At 34.4% G+C, this 17,868-nt stretch overlaps 1 protein-coding gene across 1 annotated transcript in view; it reads right to left on the bottom strand.

Annotated features, from left to right (window-relative positions):
* LOC133171769 (centrosomal protein of 192 kDa-like) overlaps window positions 1–17,808 on the bottom strand; it is a 35,114-nt gene extending 17,306 nt beyond the window's left edge. The window contains exons 1-21 of the mRNA XM_061306567.1: window positions 17,679–17,808; window positions 16,097–16,233; window positions 15,165–15,275; window positions 14,957–15,036; window positions 14,453–14,556; window positions 14,081–14,321; window positions 13,641–13,811; window positions 12,866–12,957; window positions 11,114–11,210; window positions 10,831–10,963; window positions 10,099–10,216; window positions 9,578–9,649; window positions 9,111–9,320; window positions 7,165–7,428; window positions 6,717–6,894; window positions 4,309–4,479; window positions 3,977–4,041; window positions 3,446–3,631; window positions 3,143–3,281; window positions 2,442–2,609; window positions 607–2,238 (exon numbers count right to left, since the gene is read on the bottom strand). Of these exons, the coding sequence (XP_061162551.1) occupies window positions 607–2,238; window positions 2,442–2,609; window positions 3,143–3,281; window positions 3,446–3,631; window positions 3,977–4,041; window positions 4,309–4,479; window positions 6,717–6,894; window positions 7,165–7,428; window positions 9,111–9,320; window positions 9,578–9,649; window positions 10,099–10,216; window positions 10,831–10,963; window positions 11,114–11,210; window positions 12,866–12,957; window positions 13,641–13,811; window positions 14,081–14,321; window positions 14,453–14,556; window positions 14,957–15,036; window positions 15,165–15,275; window positions 16,097–16,233 (4,369 nt within the window). The 5' untranslated portion in view covers window positions 17,679–17,808. The remainder of the gene's footprint in view (window positions 1–606; window positions 2,239–2,441; window positions 2,610–3,142; window positions 3,282–3,445; window positions 3,632–3,976; window positions 4,042–4,308; window positions 4,480–6,716; window positions 6,895–7,164; window positions 7,429–9,110; window positions 9,321–9,577; window positions 9,650–10,098; window positions 10,217–10,830; window positions 10,964–11,113; window positions 11,211–12,865; window positions 12,958–13,640; window positions 13,812–14,080; window positions 14,322–14,452; window positions 14,557–14,956; window positions 15,037–15,164; window positions 15,276–16,096; window positions 16,234–17,678) is intronic.
* Between the last annotated feature and the right edge of the window lie 60 nt (window positions 17,809–17,868).

Here is a 17,868-nt window from a genome sequence, read left to right as displayed (position 1 = left end):
ATAGAATATTTTCTTGTATCAAACTTTTTACGACTTAAGTGCTGATTGGTGAAAGTAGTAGTAGTAGTAGAAAAGTAGTTTAAAATAATGAAAGAAAAAGGGTCAGTGATGTAAATTTTGAAATATTTGTCAAAATATGCCATTTTCTGGCAAAAAACTGTGTAAATTTTATCTTGACTTCTTTATCTTCATTTCTTGGCAAAGTTTGTTGGCGAAGATGTAAATTTTGTTATAAAAATATAAATTGAGATCTATATTTAATATTCCAGGCATATCATAACAGAAAATATTCTCCGAGTAAAAGTATGTGAGGCTAAAGTTCCAAGATATTAAATTCAATAAATGTGTAGATTTGCAGAATTTTCTGCTAAATATCCTTCCACCACAAGAAATAGTCCCTTATAAATCTTGCTTCTTTATGAATTTTTGAGCAGTTTTTTTAATTGAATGTTGAACATTTTACATTGTTTAATTTAAATATGTTATAAAGATTGAATTGTAATAAATAGTTTTTAAGTAAGAGGTTCTGAATGAACTTTTCTAAAAGGCTGACGAGTGACATACCATAAAAGATTTGTCAAAATTGACAGTATCATAGAATATTACCTGGTTTGAAATCTTTATCAACAATAGACCTTTCTCCATCCACAACAGACAGCATGGAGTGATTTAATTCATAAAATTGTGTCTCTGACATATTAGTGGCATCCCTTTGGAATGGTGTGCTGTGGTATGCAGGGGGTTGTCTGAACATACTGGCCTCATCTGCCAGTCTTCTCCCATCAGTCATTGGTTCAGACAAAATCCTCCGATGTCTTGACTGGTCTGGTGTTACCAAACTGTGCTGACTAAGATCAGCTATACTATGTTCTTGAATGTCACTTTGTGAGTGAGATAATTTCTTATTCATTGCATGGTCTTGGGTGGGAGGGTGGTCTTGCCTCATTGTGAAAATATTCCCATGGGACTGAGAAAAGTGTTTAGAGGATAAAATTTTCCTGGTGGCAGGAGGTGGTAGATACTGTTGAGCAAAGCTGCTTTTTAACAGAGACTGTCTTGTAAGTAACATGGGTGGATCTGAAGTTTTGTGATGTGGAACAAGATTATGGTGAAAACTTGGAACAGGTGGAGGTGGCATTAAGTCCCTGTCTTCCTGAGTTTTCTGAACATTAGATACATTTTCTTTGTTGTGTGCACCTTCAGCGAGTTCTTCTTGCACTTCATACTTCTTAGCTGCATTAGAAGTCCTACCACTGTTAAAATTCTCATTAACATCATGATATCTCTCACTGCAATCAATGTCATCATCATTTCTTGAGTGATAATTACTTTTATTTCTTTCCCTGCTTCTTTGGTCACTGGAGTCTCTATTGACCCTATGGTATTGGTATTTGGAATCAGTCTCAAGTCCCATATCACTGGCAATGAGATCAAAACCCCTTGAATCTGCAAGTTGAATATCCTCAGTGCCTACCAAATCTTCTCTTGACATTCCCATATTTATTTGATGTGGATAGTCTGCTTTAAGACTGTAGTCTGTGCCATCTGGAATATGATGACCTGTTAAGTCTTCTTTAGTGCTACCATGTGGAGACCTAATCCGGTTCTCTCTGGATTCACTATTAGCGCTGCTGTGTCTGGACCTCTCCCTGTAATCTGAGATATTGACTGACGCACTTGAAGGCTGGCGAATGTTTTCTTGAGATGATCTATGGCTTCCTCCATGACTATGTAAAGAGGTCGATACATTATACTGTTGACCTCTATCCATCTGATGGCTAGCATGTACAGCCCCTCTATCAATGGCCTCTACAGTATCACTATGACATGAAGTTTTTAACATTACATCTGAGGGCGTCACATTGTTACTCCTACTGATGGGAGACAGCGACACATCTGATTCTTCTCCATCAGGCCTAGTTTTATGCAGAATGTTCTTCAGCTCTGTATCATCTTCTCTCTGAGGATCTGACCCTTTGGAAGTAAAGGAGTTTGAATTCTGACTCCTGTCATGTTCAGGCGAGTCTTGGGATGATTTCCTTGGAGACGACCCTTTGATCTTATTGATCACATCTGACCCTCTTCTGATGGGAAGTTTGGTTGATTTATTGACAGGATGATGAATGGATTTGGAAGATTTCTGAGACAATGCCATGACCATTTTAGACAGTTCTGTTGGTCTTGTGTCCTTTGGCACAGATTGTAGCAAGGAATGTAGCAGAGTAATACTAAGAGAATCTGAAAAAGATTTTTTTATACATGTAAATGTACTCCTAAAGCTACTTGTATATATTTTTTTACTAAATCAGATCCTTGTTCCCATTCAGCATGTTCAGTGCAATTTTTTTTTGTAATAAATTTTGTTGAAATTATACTTTCATTAATTTAAAACAAATAGCTTCTTGAGATCCTGTAATTTAGTACTTGAACATTTTTTGTACCATCAGAATCCCTAAGGGAGTCCTGTAGCTTAGACAGCTCAGCTGATAAGTGCATCACTGGGGTTTTACTCCTTGGAGGCTGAGACTGGGAGTCCCTGCTCTCCTGGTATGCCGGGGATGGCTCTAGATCAGCCAGGGTCACTGCATCGTCCAACAGAGTTTTGTCCTCTGAATAAATAATGGAATGTATCATGACACAAAAAAAGACTGATTCTATTAAAAATGAGAAACAACATTTTGAAATTTTGTGTGGGACAGACTGATGCAAAAAATTGTCATGTCCTTTAGATTTTAAAATCAACACACAACCATTTTACTGTAGAAAAGTGAAATGAAACATTTTGATCCAAATTTTGTAAATGAAAATGCAGTACTTGGTGCACAATTCACTGCCTTTGGCAATACCCACTGCACATAATGTGTATTCATTTTTTCCAGCTTTGATTTTTTTTCTGTGTACATTTTGTATTATGTAACTATAACATACTGTACATGTACTATATTTGTTCCTCTATTATTTGTATTTAAGTATTTGTGAGGAATTGGTGCCCCCTAGCATGTTTTTCTACACTTTCAGTTATCTTTGAATTGTTTTGTCACAAGTGTATTTGCACTAAAATACATGTATGTATTCCCCCATTTTTTTTTCTTTGAAGTACATTTAATTGGAACATCTCATACAAACAGGTACAGGTACATACCATCTTCATTGCCGACACCCTCAGTCCTACACTTTGTGGCTTGAGGACTTCTCTCAGATTCATATTCTCCTGAAGCTTCAATCAATGCCATTGGTTTTCTATTCTGGGGTGGTGTTTTGATTTTCATTCCAAATTCAGGCTGAAAGTAGATGTACTTGATATGATGCATACAATACTGCTATAAAATTTGCTTTGTAACTATTTTCCAGTATACATGTACATTACTAAGTATCACTGAAACAAACAACCGATTTGTTAGGATTATTTAAATGGTTATGACTCAGAATTCTGAGAACTACTCACCCTCTCCTGTTCGCCTTCTCCTCCTAGACACCCTAATGCACCTGAGCGACTCTTCATGAAAGTTCCAATGGAAATCCTAAGGTCTTCTCCATTTTCAGGTTTAAGGAATGAGGGACAAGAGATGGACATTTTGCTGGAATATCCCCACGAATCTGGAGAACCAACAGGGGTCACAATCTTTGCATCCTGAAGTAAAATTTTTTAAATCCTAGAGACAATTCAAAATAAAGAAAAGGAATGTTTTATTTCATTTTTAATGCATGGAAAAGTCAAAACTATACATGTTATAATTCAGCTTTCCTTCACTACTTTTTTCTGATGAGGTCTTGTCACTCAAACTTGCAAGTACACTAAAACATGCTTTGATGGGACAAACAATTCTGACACATAGTTCTTTTACGAATAAACAGTTTACAAGTCAATATTTGTTTTCAATATCCCAATTTTTCATTGTGTAGATGTTAAGATGTTTACAGGTTTACAGTGACAAACCTTCCCTTCTTCATGAAAGAAATTTGGTTTAAATTATACCTCTCTAAACACATGCTCCTTCTCAAACTGTTCTTCATCCTCATCCAGCATTGCTTTAGCTGCATCTACAATAGTGATTCCATTTGTACAGCAACTATACACTTTGTTCACACCAACATGTACATGTATAAACATGTACTTCTTATGTGTACATCTGATGTATTAATATTTATGGCTGTAACTTTAAGCAAGGCCTTTTTACTGGTGCTATTATTCTCTTAATCATTTTGATTCCTCCCTTTGACTGATAAAAATTTGTTTGTATTGTTGACTGTACAAATAAAAATGTACTTTTTCAAGAAAAATGCTAGCTAGTCTAACTCCTTGGGTACCTGCAGACTTAAATTCATCATCAGCCATGGTGACATCAAAATCTAGACTTCCCTTGGCAAACTGTTCCTGCAGTTTTGCATGTTGACTTGAAACCATGTCTGTAAAATCTGTCTGGAAAGCTAAATCTGTCACCATTTCCCCAGTACCATCCTTATATACAACAACTGTATCTGAAAAGAGAAACCATAAATATTCTGATGATAGCTGTACATGAAAATTCTCAACATACAGGTAACTCTCGATACCTCGAAGTCCGCGGGACTGAGGAAAAACTTTGAGAGATCAAGAGTTCGAGTTTTCAAGAGTCCGGAATTTTCCGGGTTTGTTGACAGGTTTTAATATTAGTCTTACCGGATGTAATGATTTTCATGCAGTGCTAACCTTTTACACGTGGTTTTTATAAGACAACGATATTTTTTCCTAATTTAGATGAATATTTCATTAAACTGAGTGAAGCAAAAGTGTATATCGTCATTTCATGTATATTTATTTAATCTTTGTAATACGGACATCATACTACGCATTCGTTACATGAAAACATTTTACAGCGTCGTACATAGCATTGACTATTCCAAACATGATAATTGAACGCAGTTCTGTAAGTATTTGTCCAATAATAGTCGTCATATTGACATTGAGGCTGTTTCTGCTTTTTCACATTTCGTTTAACTTTGACACTGACTCAAAATAATTAAATTAGTGTTTTGTCTTTTAATCAATTACTACTTTTCACTGACACTGCGTCTCTAAATTATCGCAAGACGGTTGCTGATAATTATTTTAATAGCATATAGGCAAAATATGATTAATTATAAATCAGTTATCACCTTGCAGCATAAATGTCAACTGAATAAACATCCCGTTCCTCGAAACCTGCGTCTTCTGCCTGGGGCCATTTAAATGTCCAGGTAAAGGTGCTAATTATATAACCTTGTGTACACATAGCCACTTCGAGGTATCGAGGGTAAATTCTAATAGAATATGCATAGCGGGACTGCATTTTGACTTCGAGGGATCAAGGGTTTCGAGAGATCAAGAGTTCGAGAAATCAAGAGTAAATTTGCTTACTTATATAGGGGAAAAATTCGGGACCGGAGACTCACTTCGAGCGATCAAGAACTTCGAGAGATCGAAGTTCGAGCCATCAAGAGTTACCTGTATTCCAGAGCTCCAGATAATTTTTTAGCCCAAAGTGTATTTACTCCCTGATTTTCAAATCAATGCAGATTTTGATATTCAGCACAATGATTTAACAGTATTTTGTTAATATATTAATGTTTTGACATCTGTTGTAATTTTGAGCTTGTTATCCAAATAAAAGTATTTTTAAAAAGGAAAGAAAAAAACTACAAAGGACAGTTCCTGTATTTATTTAAATATTTTTTTAAGAATGCCAACAAGATTTTTGATAACCTGAGAAACATTTTTTTTCTTTGACAAGGAAGAGCATACAGTAGGTAAAGTAACCATAGGCACATATAATTTTTTCTCTATTTAAGATGATATCGTAGGAAGAGTAAACCGAGAAAAAAAAGAACGAGAGAAATCAGAAATTGTCAATGAACTCATCTTAAAAAACGTTATGTACAAACCATGGGTAACCGTCCTACTAAACAGAGAACCATAGAGAACTCTAGAGAATCTAGGAAAACTCTTTATCGTTAAATACAAATACATATTATGCGTAATGTCTCTGTACAGCAGTTTATTTAATTGGTCTTGAATTAAAAACAGAGCTTTTTTTTTCGATATGGTTTCAATATGGTCTTCACTGCTTTTTTACACAATATGTACTCTTTGATATATTGCAATATAAACTTTTTTTCTCCGGCTAGGACTCTTTCTTTTCCTCCAACTATCCATTGTTTTCTAGGTAACATTGTTTTCTATTACTTATGTATTACATTTGTTACAGAACAATGTCATCTCACATAGACGACACAAGCTTTTGTGTGCTTAAAAGTAACTATGCCTAGTGCGTAGTCTTTCTTTTATAAAGAAAACGATTTTAATCTAAATCATTGAATTCTTTCTCCCGAACTGGAAATCGTCGTCACCATAACTAGCATTTTCCTGGTTATTAAAACACTTTTAAATTATCATTTCGTTTTGAAAAAAAACAAACACTGAACTAACCTCAATCCATATCATTAGCTAAGTCGTATTTGTATTATTCAATCCGTCGTACGCAGTACTTTCGTAGTGTAGTGCTTATTTACGATTACTAATGCGTAACTGTACGTCCAGTTTTAATTTTCAATGCGTATTTTGTAAAATTCAATGCGTATTTCTGCAAATACACACCTTATCTGGAGTTCTGATATTCCATACTTTTTAGACCAATATCTCATTAACGCTTATCAGAGTCCTTTAGTTAACTATTCATTTACTTTCAATTTACATTTACCTTGACTTTTGGAAAGCCTGGGTGAGTATTGAGCTTTGATTGGTTGTGACACAGAAACTTCTGGAAAGCTTCTCCTAACAGATGATTTGTCTGCCCCATAGTACTGACTCAGTCTGGGCTCCATAAACACATAACTATCAGAATCTGGAAATCTCTGAGGCAGGCTGGGGTGTTCACTCTGAAAAGAAACTTAGCCTTGATTCATAATGCACTGCCCATAGAGTAAGTCATCTGCCAATGTACAGTAAGTCATCAGCCAATGAGTTTAAGAACTCATCATTTTAATCATAAAGGAACATGCATATTGTCATATTTTTTACTGTTAGTAATCAGCATCATAAAAATCTATTATAATTCCGTGCTTTATTGCTTTTATTAGTTCAGAACATTGCCCCAAAAAGATTGATATCCATAACTCATCTCAAAAGGTTGACAAATATTTGCTAACCCCTTCCATGTCTCTGGGTGGTTGCTTTTCCTGATGTAAAGATTTACTAGATTCCTGACTTATTTTTGGACTCTGTCCTGACTGAGAACTGAGTCTCTGACTTGCTTGAGACTGAGCACTATTTCGAGTTCGTGTGCTCATAGGGCTGGCATTGAGTTGCAACCACTGGTTGACATTGCTGTGCGACTCATCCGTGTTAGACTCCTTTTTCAGTCCAAAAGATCCAAAAGATGATTCCAGACCATCAAATGGATTGCTTAATGCCTGCTGAAACAAAGTATATACATGAACCTCTGGTAACTAAGTAGTAAATTTAATTTTTTCTGACATTACAAAAGATACATCTTCATATCATTATTAATTCATCAATACTTGGTATACTTAATTCCCCAGTTGAACTTCGGTATCTCAAACACAGGTACATATGTATCTCGAATATCATGGATATGTGGAAGTGATCTGGAAGTCCCAATGATATATTCCTTTAGTATTTTACACTTGATATCTCGAATCCTTGGATATCTCGAAGTTTTTTCTCAGGAGTTCTAGATAATGAGGTTTGACTGTATTCCAGTTTTATCAACAACCATACATTCTCCAATCTATATACTGATCATATAGCCTTTGGTGAATGGTCACACAGAGTAAATACAACAAGAAGCCCATGGGCCACATCCCTCACCTGAGTAACTTTGGCCATGCTGTTCTTTACCAGATTTCCCCCTTTGTAATACCTTATGTGGCCCCGTCCTACCCCCGGGGGTCATGATTTGTACAATTTAGAATCTAAAGTACCCCAGAATGTTTCCACATAAGTTTCAGCTTTTCTGGCCCAGTGGCTCTTGAGAAGAAAATTTTTAAAGATTTTTTCCTATATATTTCAATGTAAAACTTGGATTCCCTATTGTGGCCCCGCCCTACCCCTGGGGGTTATGATTTTAACAATTTAGAATCTACACTAACCTAGGATGCTTCCACATAAGTTTCAGCTTATTAAAGATTTTTCCTATATACTGTATTTCAATGTAAAACTTGGATTCCCTATTGTGGCCCCGACCTAACCCCAGGGGTCATGATTTGAACAATTTAGAATCTACATTACCCCAGAATGCTTCCACATAAGTTTCAGCTTTTCTGGTCCAGTGGTTCTTGAGAAGAAGATTTTAAAAGATTTTTTCGATATATTTCAATGTAAAACTTGGATTCCATATTGTGGCTCTGCCCTACTCTGGAGGTCCTGGTTTGAACAATTTAGAATCTACACTACCTCAGGATGCTTCCACATAAGTTTCAGCTTTTCTGACCCAGTGGTTCTTGAGAAGAAGATTTTTTTAAAAAGATTTTTCCTAGATATTTCAATGTAAAACTTGAATTCCCTACTGTGGCCCCGACCTACCCCCGGGGGTCATGATTTGAACAATTTAGAATCTACACTACCCCAGAATGCTTCCACATAAGTTTCAGCTTTTCTGGTTCAGTGGTTCTTGAGAAGAAGATTTCAAAAGATTTTTCCTATATATTTCAATGTAAAACTTAAGATTCCATATTGTGGCCCTGCCCTACCCCCAGGGGTCCTGATTTGAACAATTTAGAATCTACGCTACCCCTGGATGCTTCCACATAAGTTTCAGCTTTTCTGGCCCAGTGGTTCTTGAGAAGAAGATTTTTTAATGACCCCACCCTATTTTCGTCTTTTCTTAATTATCTCCCCTTGTAAGGGGACTTGGCCCTTTATTTTATAAATTTGAACTCCCCTTCACCCAAGGACACTTTGTATCAAGTTTGGTTAAAATTGGCCCAGTGGTTCTTGAGAAGATGTTAAAAATGTGACAAGTTTACAGACGGAGGGACAGACGGACGGACGGACAACGGGTGATCAGAAAAGCTCACTTGAGCTTCAGCTCAGGTGAGCTAAAAAGTCCTATATAAAACAAAGATTTACAAACCTGAACATCATCAACATTGCAGCCCGAGGCCTCCAGTCTATCACCTGGAGATTCAAACACCTCCATGGTCTCTGGGTTAACTGTCCCCCCAAAAATGTCATCTGTAATGTCCATCCTCTGTCCCTGGGGAAGCAGGGAGGCGTCTGGGAATGAAGGCTTGAAGTACATGGAATTCAGCTGAGAGGGCATGTCACCTTCACATTTTTCTCCCTAATAATATTCAACATTCATAAATTTCTCATCACATGTACAGTATTTACTAAAAAAAAACAATAAATAACACTCATAATTCCTTATCAAATCTGTATGTTTTAATCACACAATGTTACTCAAAGGATTATAGACCTTGAAAAAGAATTCTTTGTAGTACATAAAAAAATTAAGATTCAGTGTCAAAAAAAGCCAAAGGGAGACAAAAGTATTAAATAAATTGTTCAATACAAACTCAGGTCCCAAGAAATAAACACCTGTTGTTCCTGATATCTATTGGGTCCCTTTTCTGTCAGCAGATCATCCCCCATTGGTTTTACTCTCTGTTCCTGAAATCACATACAGTTCATTAGATATCACTTATACACACACATTAAGTATCATCATAAGTATTCAACCCTTCAAAACACAACTCTATTAAGGTCAGACGATACGTTCCTCAAATATCTGTTCTGTATATCTTCGTATTGTACGGAAAATACTCAAAATCTTAAATACTTTCAGATTTCTAAACTGATTTCTATTTGTCTTTGAAAATTGAAACACTAAAAAAACGTGATATTGGCAAATTAAGTTTTTTCCAAAAGGATTTTATAGGAAACAACATCCTCCGGTATCTTGCACAAATGCCTGGTAAGGTACCTCAATATTTTGCGAGTAAACATATGAAAGTAGTAATACTTCAATGAAAAAATCTTTAATAGAAAAAATTATATATTATTGAGGAACGTATCGTCTGTCCTTAATTAAACATTCAACTAAAATATAATAGATGTACCTCTGGTTCCACTCCCAGGTTTCTGCTTTTGTGGGTTGGAGATTTAAAACTCTCTTTAAAGGTATTGAGGAATTCCTTTGCTGGAGAACTTTTTGACTGTATGGGAACAGTTTTTTCCCTTACAAAATAAAATGAGCACATTTTCAACAGCTGTTCTAAAAAATAATGATCTCAATGAAAGAAGTATTCATAGTGAGAATTCCACCTATACAGTAAAACATGTTTAATATGAACATGGACATAGCAAATTTACAGACAAATAACGAATAATGGATATAGCAACGATTGAGGATCCCCGCAAAATTCTTAACAACACTTGGTAAAGTTTTACAGTCATAACAAACTTTGATATAACAAATTTACAGATACAGCAAACTAATTCTGTGTCCTGTAGAGGTTAAAAATAATTAAATTTACATCTTTTATGGCAAATTTTTAAGTTCTCAAAATTTAAAATATCTAACTGACATTATTTTTGGTAAGTTTTGTTTGAAATTTAAATCATTTGAAAACTTTTGTACTCTAAGGTGTTTCGAATTTAATATTTCCTCAAACATATTTAGTAGTCATCTTGAAGGAAAATATGTATAATGCGAATTTGCTAAGTTTATTTTAACGAATTTGTTATATGGATATAATGAATAACGGATATAATGAAGTAAATTCACAGGTCCCTAGGAGCTCCCTATAATTGAGATTTACTGTACATGTTTACTGATGCACTTTACTTACTCTTCTGAATCAGAGTCATTCTGTGGAAAACTTTTTGCACCTGTCCTGTCAGGTGAGTTAACCACATCACCCTCAGCTGAGTACCTCATAGACATAGAAACATTGTCAGTTCCTCCATTCACTGACGCCAAATCTGTGACAATAATTAAAGAAATGACATGATATACACAATAATAATCATAACTTGAATGATATTTGTATCCCATTTTCATTTCTATAATTTCCAATCATATGTGTATAAATGTTTCAAAGAACAGAGAGGGTTAATGAGGGATAGAAAAACCTCTCTTTGGTGGGTTAACTTCCAAGTCTGCACTTTGACCTGCTCCTGAGCCTCTTTTTGAAATGCTTTTGTCCACATCTACAGACTGATCAAACACCTGAAAAAGAAATTATATCAAACATGTCAAAATCTGAATTACCTGTATTATCTCACTAAATGGGTGATTCTTTTAGTGATTTTACATACATTAAAGCACAAAAAAAAAAATAAAGCGAGTAATTTTATTTCAAGAGTGGTGCTTCCCGCGTTATCATGCGATAATTTATTCCTCGCGTATATTTAGGAATCTACAGTAATCATATCACTTTGTATACAAAAAAATGTAAGCTAACTTGTTAGTGGTGTTCCAGTCATCGATTATAATCGAAAATCAGTCGATTGTTGGCATAATCCAAGCACTCGATTACAATTTTTTTATTCTGATTAATCGAATTATTTATTTTATTTTAAAAGCGTAATAGTTTTTAAGCCAAATATTCCAGCCGCAACTTTTCTATTAACTTATTTGTGTATTGTAATGGTGTAGACGAAGAGACATTGTATTCATACCCGGGTAACAACGCTCATTCTGGGGTATGGACGTACTTTGGATTCTACAAAATGAGCGTAGAACCAGCTTGACTAGATAGAACATTCTATCGTTAAAATGATATTGTCCTAAGGACTAGGGGTTGTTCCGAGACACAGTTATTCCAACTACAGCTGGACCACCACAGAAAGTAGTTACAGTATTCAACCATTCTTACCATTTAATAAAGTAAAATTGACAGACTTTGTAAACAGTGATTCATTTTGAAAATGGTTATCATGGGTCCAAAGGACCCCTCTTAATGACAGGAATGAGTCCCGTGCCAAAATCAATGCGTCCAAATCCAAGCTAGGGTACCGTATATTAGATGTTACAGAGGAAATTCTGGTGAAATAAAAAAAGGGTATTGCACAAAAGTGCAAATGTTTTATTGTAGCTGTAAGTGATTTATACTTTTACTATTAATTGTCCAAGTAAGAGCACATGATTTTGTGTCATAAAAATAATATATTGTCCACTGTGCACCTTGGTTCTATTTTTAGATCGAACATACGATCTCACACATTGTATCAGTCATAAAATACACTGAAGCAGAATGAAGTAAAAAAAAAAAAGTTTAAGAAGAAATGAAAAATAGTCAGAAATAAAAATGATTAAATTTTATACTTCTTAGCTTGTAAGGAAAAACGAAAAGAAAAAAAACAATGATACAAGTTACAGCTTAAATACAAAGGTATAGTGATTCGCTTCAGAAACATTCCACGGTATAGACATAATCAGTGATAATCGAACTATGCCATCTAACCTTCAAATATTTTCTGATAATTGCATTTAACTGCAGTTGTGAAATCTGACCTGTTGTTGGCAACCTTATACATGTTAAGATCGTTCATGCATATCACTTAGCACGTGGATATGATGCAATCGGTCAAGTTTTGAATCAGATTATACCGAAATAATTTTTAAATAGTACAGGTCCTTCTATAAATTTATTGCGTCCATTGGGATGCACATTTATTGAAATAATGCGTCCTGAGCAAAATTTGTGCGTAATTTACGCAGGACGCACACCAAAATGAATCACTGTGTAAATGTCCGATTATAATTGATAATTAGTTAGTTACAGTAGCCTGATCATCGATCATGAAATTCTTACCGATTCCCATCACTATAACTTGTTGCCTCAAATTAAACAACAGAATGAGCAAGCAGCCCAATTTTACCTCACTGTCCATTCTTACAGCTGCTAAGTTGGGATACTGAGCTCTTGTCCTGGCTGATAAAGGCTGGCTAACATCCTCAGAGCTTCCAGCATCTACAACATATACTCAGCATCAATAAAATCAAGAACGGTGTCATGAGTGCCCCACCCAGGGTTCACTAGTTATGCACCATGAAAAGAAATGTACCTTGCTTCTTTGTTTAAGATTGGGGTAAATGTGGAATAGTGAGGTCACATAGAAGGTTAAGGTCAGAAAATAATGATACCATTGAATAGCTCTAACCAATTTGTATCAGGATAAAAACTTTGGTGAAAATATCTTGAATTTCTTTAAAACTGATATTTAAATACACCAATTAGCAAAATCAAAGGTCATAGAGAAGGTCAAGGTAAAAAAAAATGGACACACTTGATAAGGTCTCACCAATATGTATCAGTATATGTGCTTAGATAAAAATCTTTGAAATTGAGCTAACACAAATTTAAGAACAGTAAGGTCAAAGAAAATGTCATGGTAAACCAATTTTGATGCAGTTTAATAGCTCTCACCAATATGTATCAGCATGTAAGGTTTGATAAAAATATCTTGAATAGTTGCTTTGAAACTGAGCTAAATGTGTCTCCTGATATTAACATTTAAACACCTAGTACTTTCACTTCACTGGGACCAATAAATCCAGGCAGACAAGTCAATTACGACATGCATTCAGTCAGTTCAGCAAGGCACTGAAATTGATCATTAAAATAACTTTTCTTTAGATCTTAACTAAATGTACCATCAAAGAGCGTGACTTTGCTGAGACTGGGGTATCTTCTCTCAGAATTGCCTGCTGCCCCCTGTAAGTTAGAAGTGTCCTGTTTATCTGACGTTTCTGCCTCTTCTGCTGTGACAAATCGAGAAAATGTGGAGCCAGATTTCAAATATACAGAGTTCCAAATGTCATCACCTGTTAAATAAAGCATTCAATTAGGAAATGAAACATTTAACTTGCAATATCAGAAAATGGAAAACACTGAGAATTTTTTATTATCTTTTATCTATGTTAGAGGATAGAATAAAACTTAAAACAGAGTAAAATCAACAAAACTTAATATAATGTGACAATATAAAGTTTGTTTCTGTTTGTTATTATACAAAAATACTCTTCTTTTAATAGCTTGTTACAAATGTTTCAGCTAAGGTCACATAATGTCAATTAATTAGAATACCAGTGACCTGCTGTGTTATCATTGGTAGTATGGAGCATCATCTCCGATTCCTCTGGATTAGGTATCCCAGCATACTCCAGAGCACTCTCATTGGTTGTCATATCAAGGTCAAAGTCTTCGTCCAGCTGCTCCAGCTCTCCCTCCTGAAACTGGATATCTGGAATTGTCACATCCCCCTCCTCCTCTGCAATGATCCCCGGGATTTGTCCAGTTGACATGGTGGGAAACAAACTCTGTTTTAAGACCCCCTGAAAAGTTATTTTACGGAGAAGATTGAAATACAGGTCCTATTATTTTTGTTCAATACTCCATTACTGATTTTAATTTTCAGAAAAATATCACTTTTAACATAATAACTTGAATTGGAGTTAAATATTACAGTTGGTTCTCTTGATTTTGGAGAAGATGGTCTCTTTTTCACAGTGGCAGTTTCTGAATTAAAGAACTTTTCTTCTGACAACTGCAGAACACTAGCAGATAAATCTGAAAAGCAGTCAAACACATACAAGAATTAATTATTTACAAAACATTGTCAAAATTCTTCTTAAACATTACATAATTTAATGATTTTTACATTTGATTAGTATTCCATATTAATTAAAGATGTAATGTCCTAATGAGGAATGTGTATACGTAAAATTAAAACAGGATCTTTATTAAAATATTAAACATTTGCTAATTGTTATAGTCCAATCATCTCCCCCCCCCCCTTCCTTCTCTCTCTCCAGATATTTTGATTATTATATAAAATCTACATAATGTGAAAAAATATCTTTATATGATATATATATATATATATATATATATATATATATATATATATATATATATATATATATATATATATATATATATATATATATATATCTTTATAAGTTCATACCATCCATTGCTTCTACTGGAATCAGGCCCAGGGAGGAATCCCGACTTTGTCCCCTGAACCCCAGACACTCAGCACCAAGTCTGTAATAAAATCATAACTCACAAGGTGGACATTTTTCCGGCTTTAAAATATTACATTTCAGGCAACAACAAAAAAATTTAATAGAAAGTCTGTATTACTTTTATTAATTTTACTGTAGTATCTATACCTGTCATATTCATTATCTTGCCCTCTCTTTGGAGTACTAAAATCTTCTAAAAATGATCCATTTTCTCTCCAGTTCCCCTTGTCTTGTCGGTTAGTATTTGGTCTCTGTGGCCTGCATATTTGATATCAATTTGCATGTTAAGATGATTTATTATACAAGTTGACTATTTCAAATAAATTAAGAGACCCTTTCACATACATGATCAACAAGACCTTTTTCCTGTTAATTTTTTTAATATCATTTCAGGATTCAGATTAGTTATGAAATATTGGTTCAGGATTCATTTTTTCTTTTTGAATTGATCTTACATTCAAATTCAGTTTTAATATCTTAAATATTCAGTTTTTTTTCTGACCATCATTTAGTACAGCTTTTGTTAAACTGGTTCTAGTTACAGCTTCAAATTTTTGTGTTAGCAGTTCACATTAAAGTTAGATATCATATTTACACATAGATTGTACAAATACTTTGTACCTTACACAGTGAGAGAAAAACTCTCTAGTAAAGTCCAGTTAGACTACTAAAACACAGCTACTAGTTTGAATAAGTTTTGACTAGCAATTTAGTTTCCAACATGACTACATAACTAAGAGCATTCAAGTGAATCTTTAATTCCAAAAGATCTTGAAACCTTTTTCCCCATTTTTCAGTCTTTGAGCCCTTTGTCTTTTTACTTGTATTCTCAGAATAATTTTTCAAAGACTTTTTTTTAATTTCTTAGCACTACCTCTATTTTTATGAATATACTCAATATACTATCCATAATCACTGCTAAATTCTATGAAAAAAAAAAAAAAAAAAAAAAAAACAGCATGAAGAATTTCAATTTAATAAAATCCTTGCATGCTCCCCAAGTCTGTTGACCTTAGGCATGATCTATCAAATGATAGGAGCATGGACGTTCTTATTTGAATAAGATTGGAAAATTATACCTTGAAACTGTTGAAGCAGCAAGTGGTTCTCTACTTTTAAAGAATGAAGCATTTTCTATACTTTCTCGAAGTCCATCTGCAGCAACTGTTGAGTCCTCCTTAAAATCTAAAGATTCTCGCAAGTCCATGCCAGACATCTACAAGACGGCATCAGAACTATAGTTTTTAATAGATAATAAATAAATCTAAAGTTTAGATTACATCAACATCTAGCCTAGGTGAAGAGAAAATTTTAACTGTGCACATTGATCCAAATGATGAATGATTTTTTTTGCAGTAATCTCTGGAACAACAATGCAATGCAATTACACAGTTTTTTTCATAACTGCAGTACTGCTCTTTAGCCCACTTTCTAGTGATAACCAAAGAAAATTCAACAATAGCAAGGACACCCCAAAGCAGGGTATCCCCTTGCAAAAAAAGCATATCGATTCCAACATAAAATATTTTACTAGTGAGAAAAGGCCTAAATGAACTTGTTTTCAATTACACCTTTTACAATAACTGCAGTACTGGTTTTTTTTTTTTTTTTTTTTTTTTTTGGGGGGGGGGGGGTTGCTGTGCAAATTAATAAAGTTTGGAAAAGTATTTTGTTAGCAGATAATTAAATGGAATTTATTAAACAATTGCTGTTGTATTTCACCAAACTATATCAATTTGCCCTTCTTAAAGTCATCATGAAACAGTATATTTTTTTTATTTTAATACTTTTATATATTGTGATCACAGGGGCTTGCTCCTGGCGTTTAATAGCGAGCGCAGCAAGTGGCGCAAAGTGCCGCTCGTCATTGCGAGCTGTAATGACAACGCCTGGGCGAAGAGAAAATTCAGACTACTGCACATTCATTCAATAGAATTTTTTTCCGCGGTAATTCCGGACCCACAATGCATCGCTTGTTGCTCTCGCTGTAACTTCGTCATGCGGTAACAACAACTAAAAATTCACAAAAAATAAACTCACCTTAATTTAATGGATATTGCATACAAAAAGTAGATTAAACGTTCTTTGTTAAAATTTTTGCACTTCTCAAACTTTGTTTATGGAAATGCTGACAACATACAACATCATGTGACGTCCTGTCTAGACGTTCCAAATGTCTCGTGCGGTTTGAAGAGGCAGATCTTAAAATTAAGTGAACAATGCGCTCGCCCCAACGGTCGCACCTTCAACATATTAATGATTTATTAAAAAATCATATACATTATACTTAAACAACGTGTTGTTTTAGTATTATGCATATGATTTTTTTAATAAATCATTATTACACGCCGGGAGCAAGCCCCTGTGATTGTGAAAATAAAAGAAATACAGAAGAAATTTGAAAACAATAAATGCCACCTACTTCAAACGTCAACATCTGAACATTTGTAAAAATGCCGTTTTTTTAATAAGAAAAGAATTTTTCTTTATATTCAAATTAGTTTATATGGTATTTCAACTTTACAACCGGCAAATAATACTGAGATTATTTCAAATCATGCACAAAAGGTTGTAAACAAAACAAATTTCCTTGTAATCTTGACCATTACAACTGCACATATGCTCTTGATTAAGTGCTGAAAAACTTGATAAATGTCTTACCTGTTACAAGAAATGTCCAGTTTGATTCTTTTTGTAAATACATTACGATAAATAAGGCATTGTTTTAAAATTTTGGGTCATTTTCAAGTGAATCCGCCATTCCACACGTCCAGGATACACTAAAATTCTCTTTTCCGATTGGACAAAAATATGATCATTGATGCGTAAAATTTATCAACATGGGTTGGCG

The sequence above is a fragment of the Saccostrea echinata genome, unplaced genomic scaffold (assembly GCF_033153115.1).
Source record: "Saccostrea echinata isolate AGI-Se365-2 ecotype Australia unplaced genomic scaffold, CSIRO_AGI_Sech_v1 ptg000054l, whole genome shotgun sequence".
In the NCBI taxonomy this organism is placed as follows: domain Eukaryota; kingdom Metazoa; phylum Mollusca; class Bivalvia; order Ostreida; family Ostreidae; genus Saccostrea; species Saccostrea echinata.
Note: the sequence above shows the minus strand (reverse complement) of the source record. Positions and strands in the feature narration are given on the sequence as shown.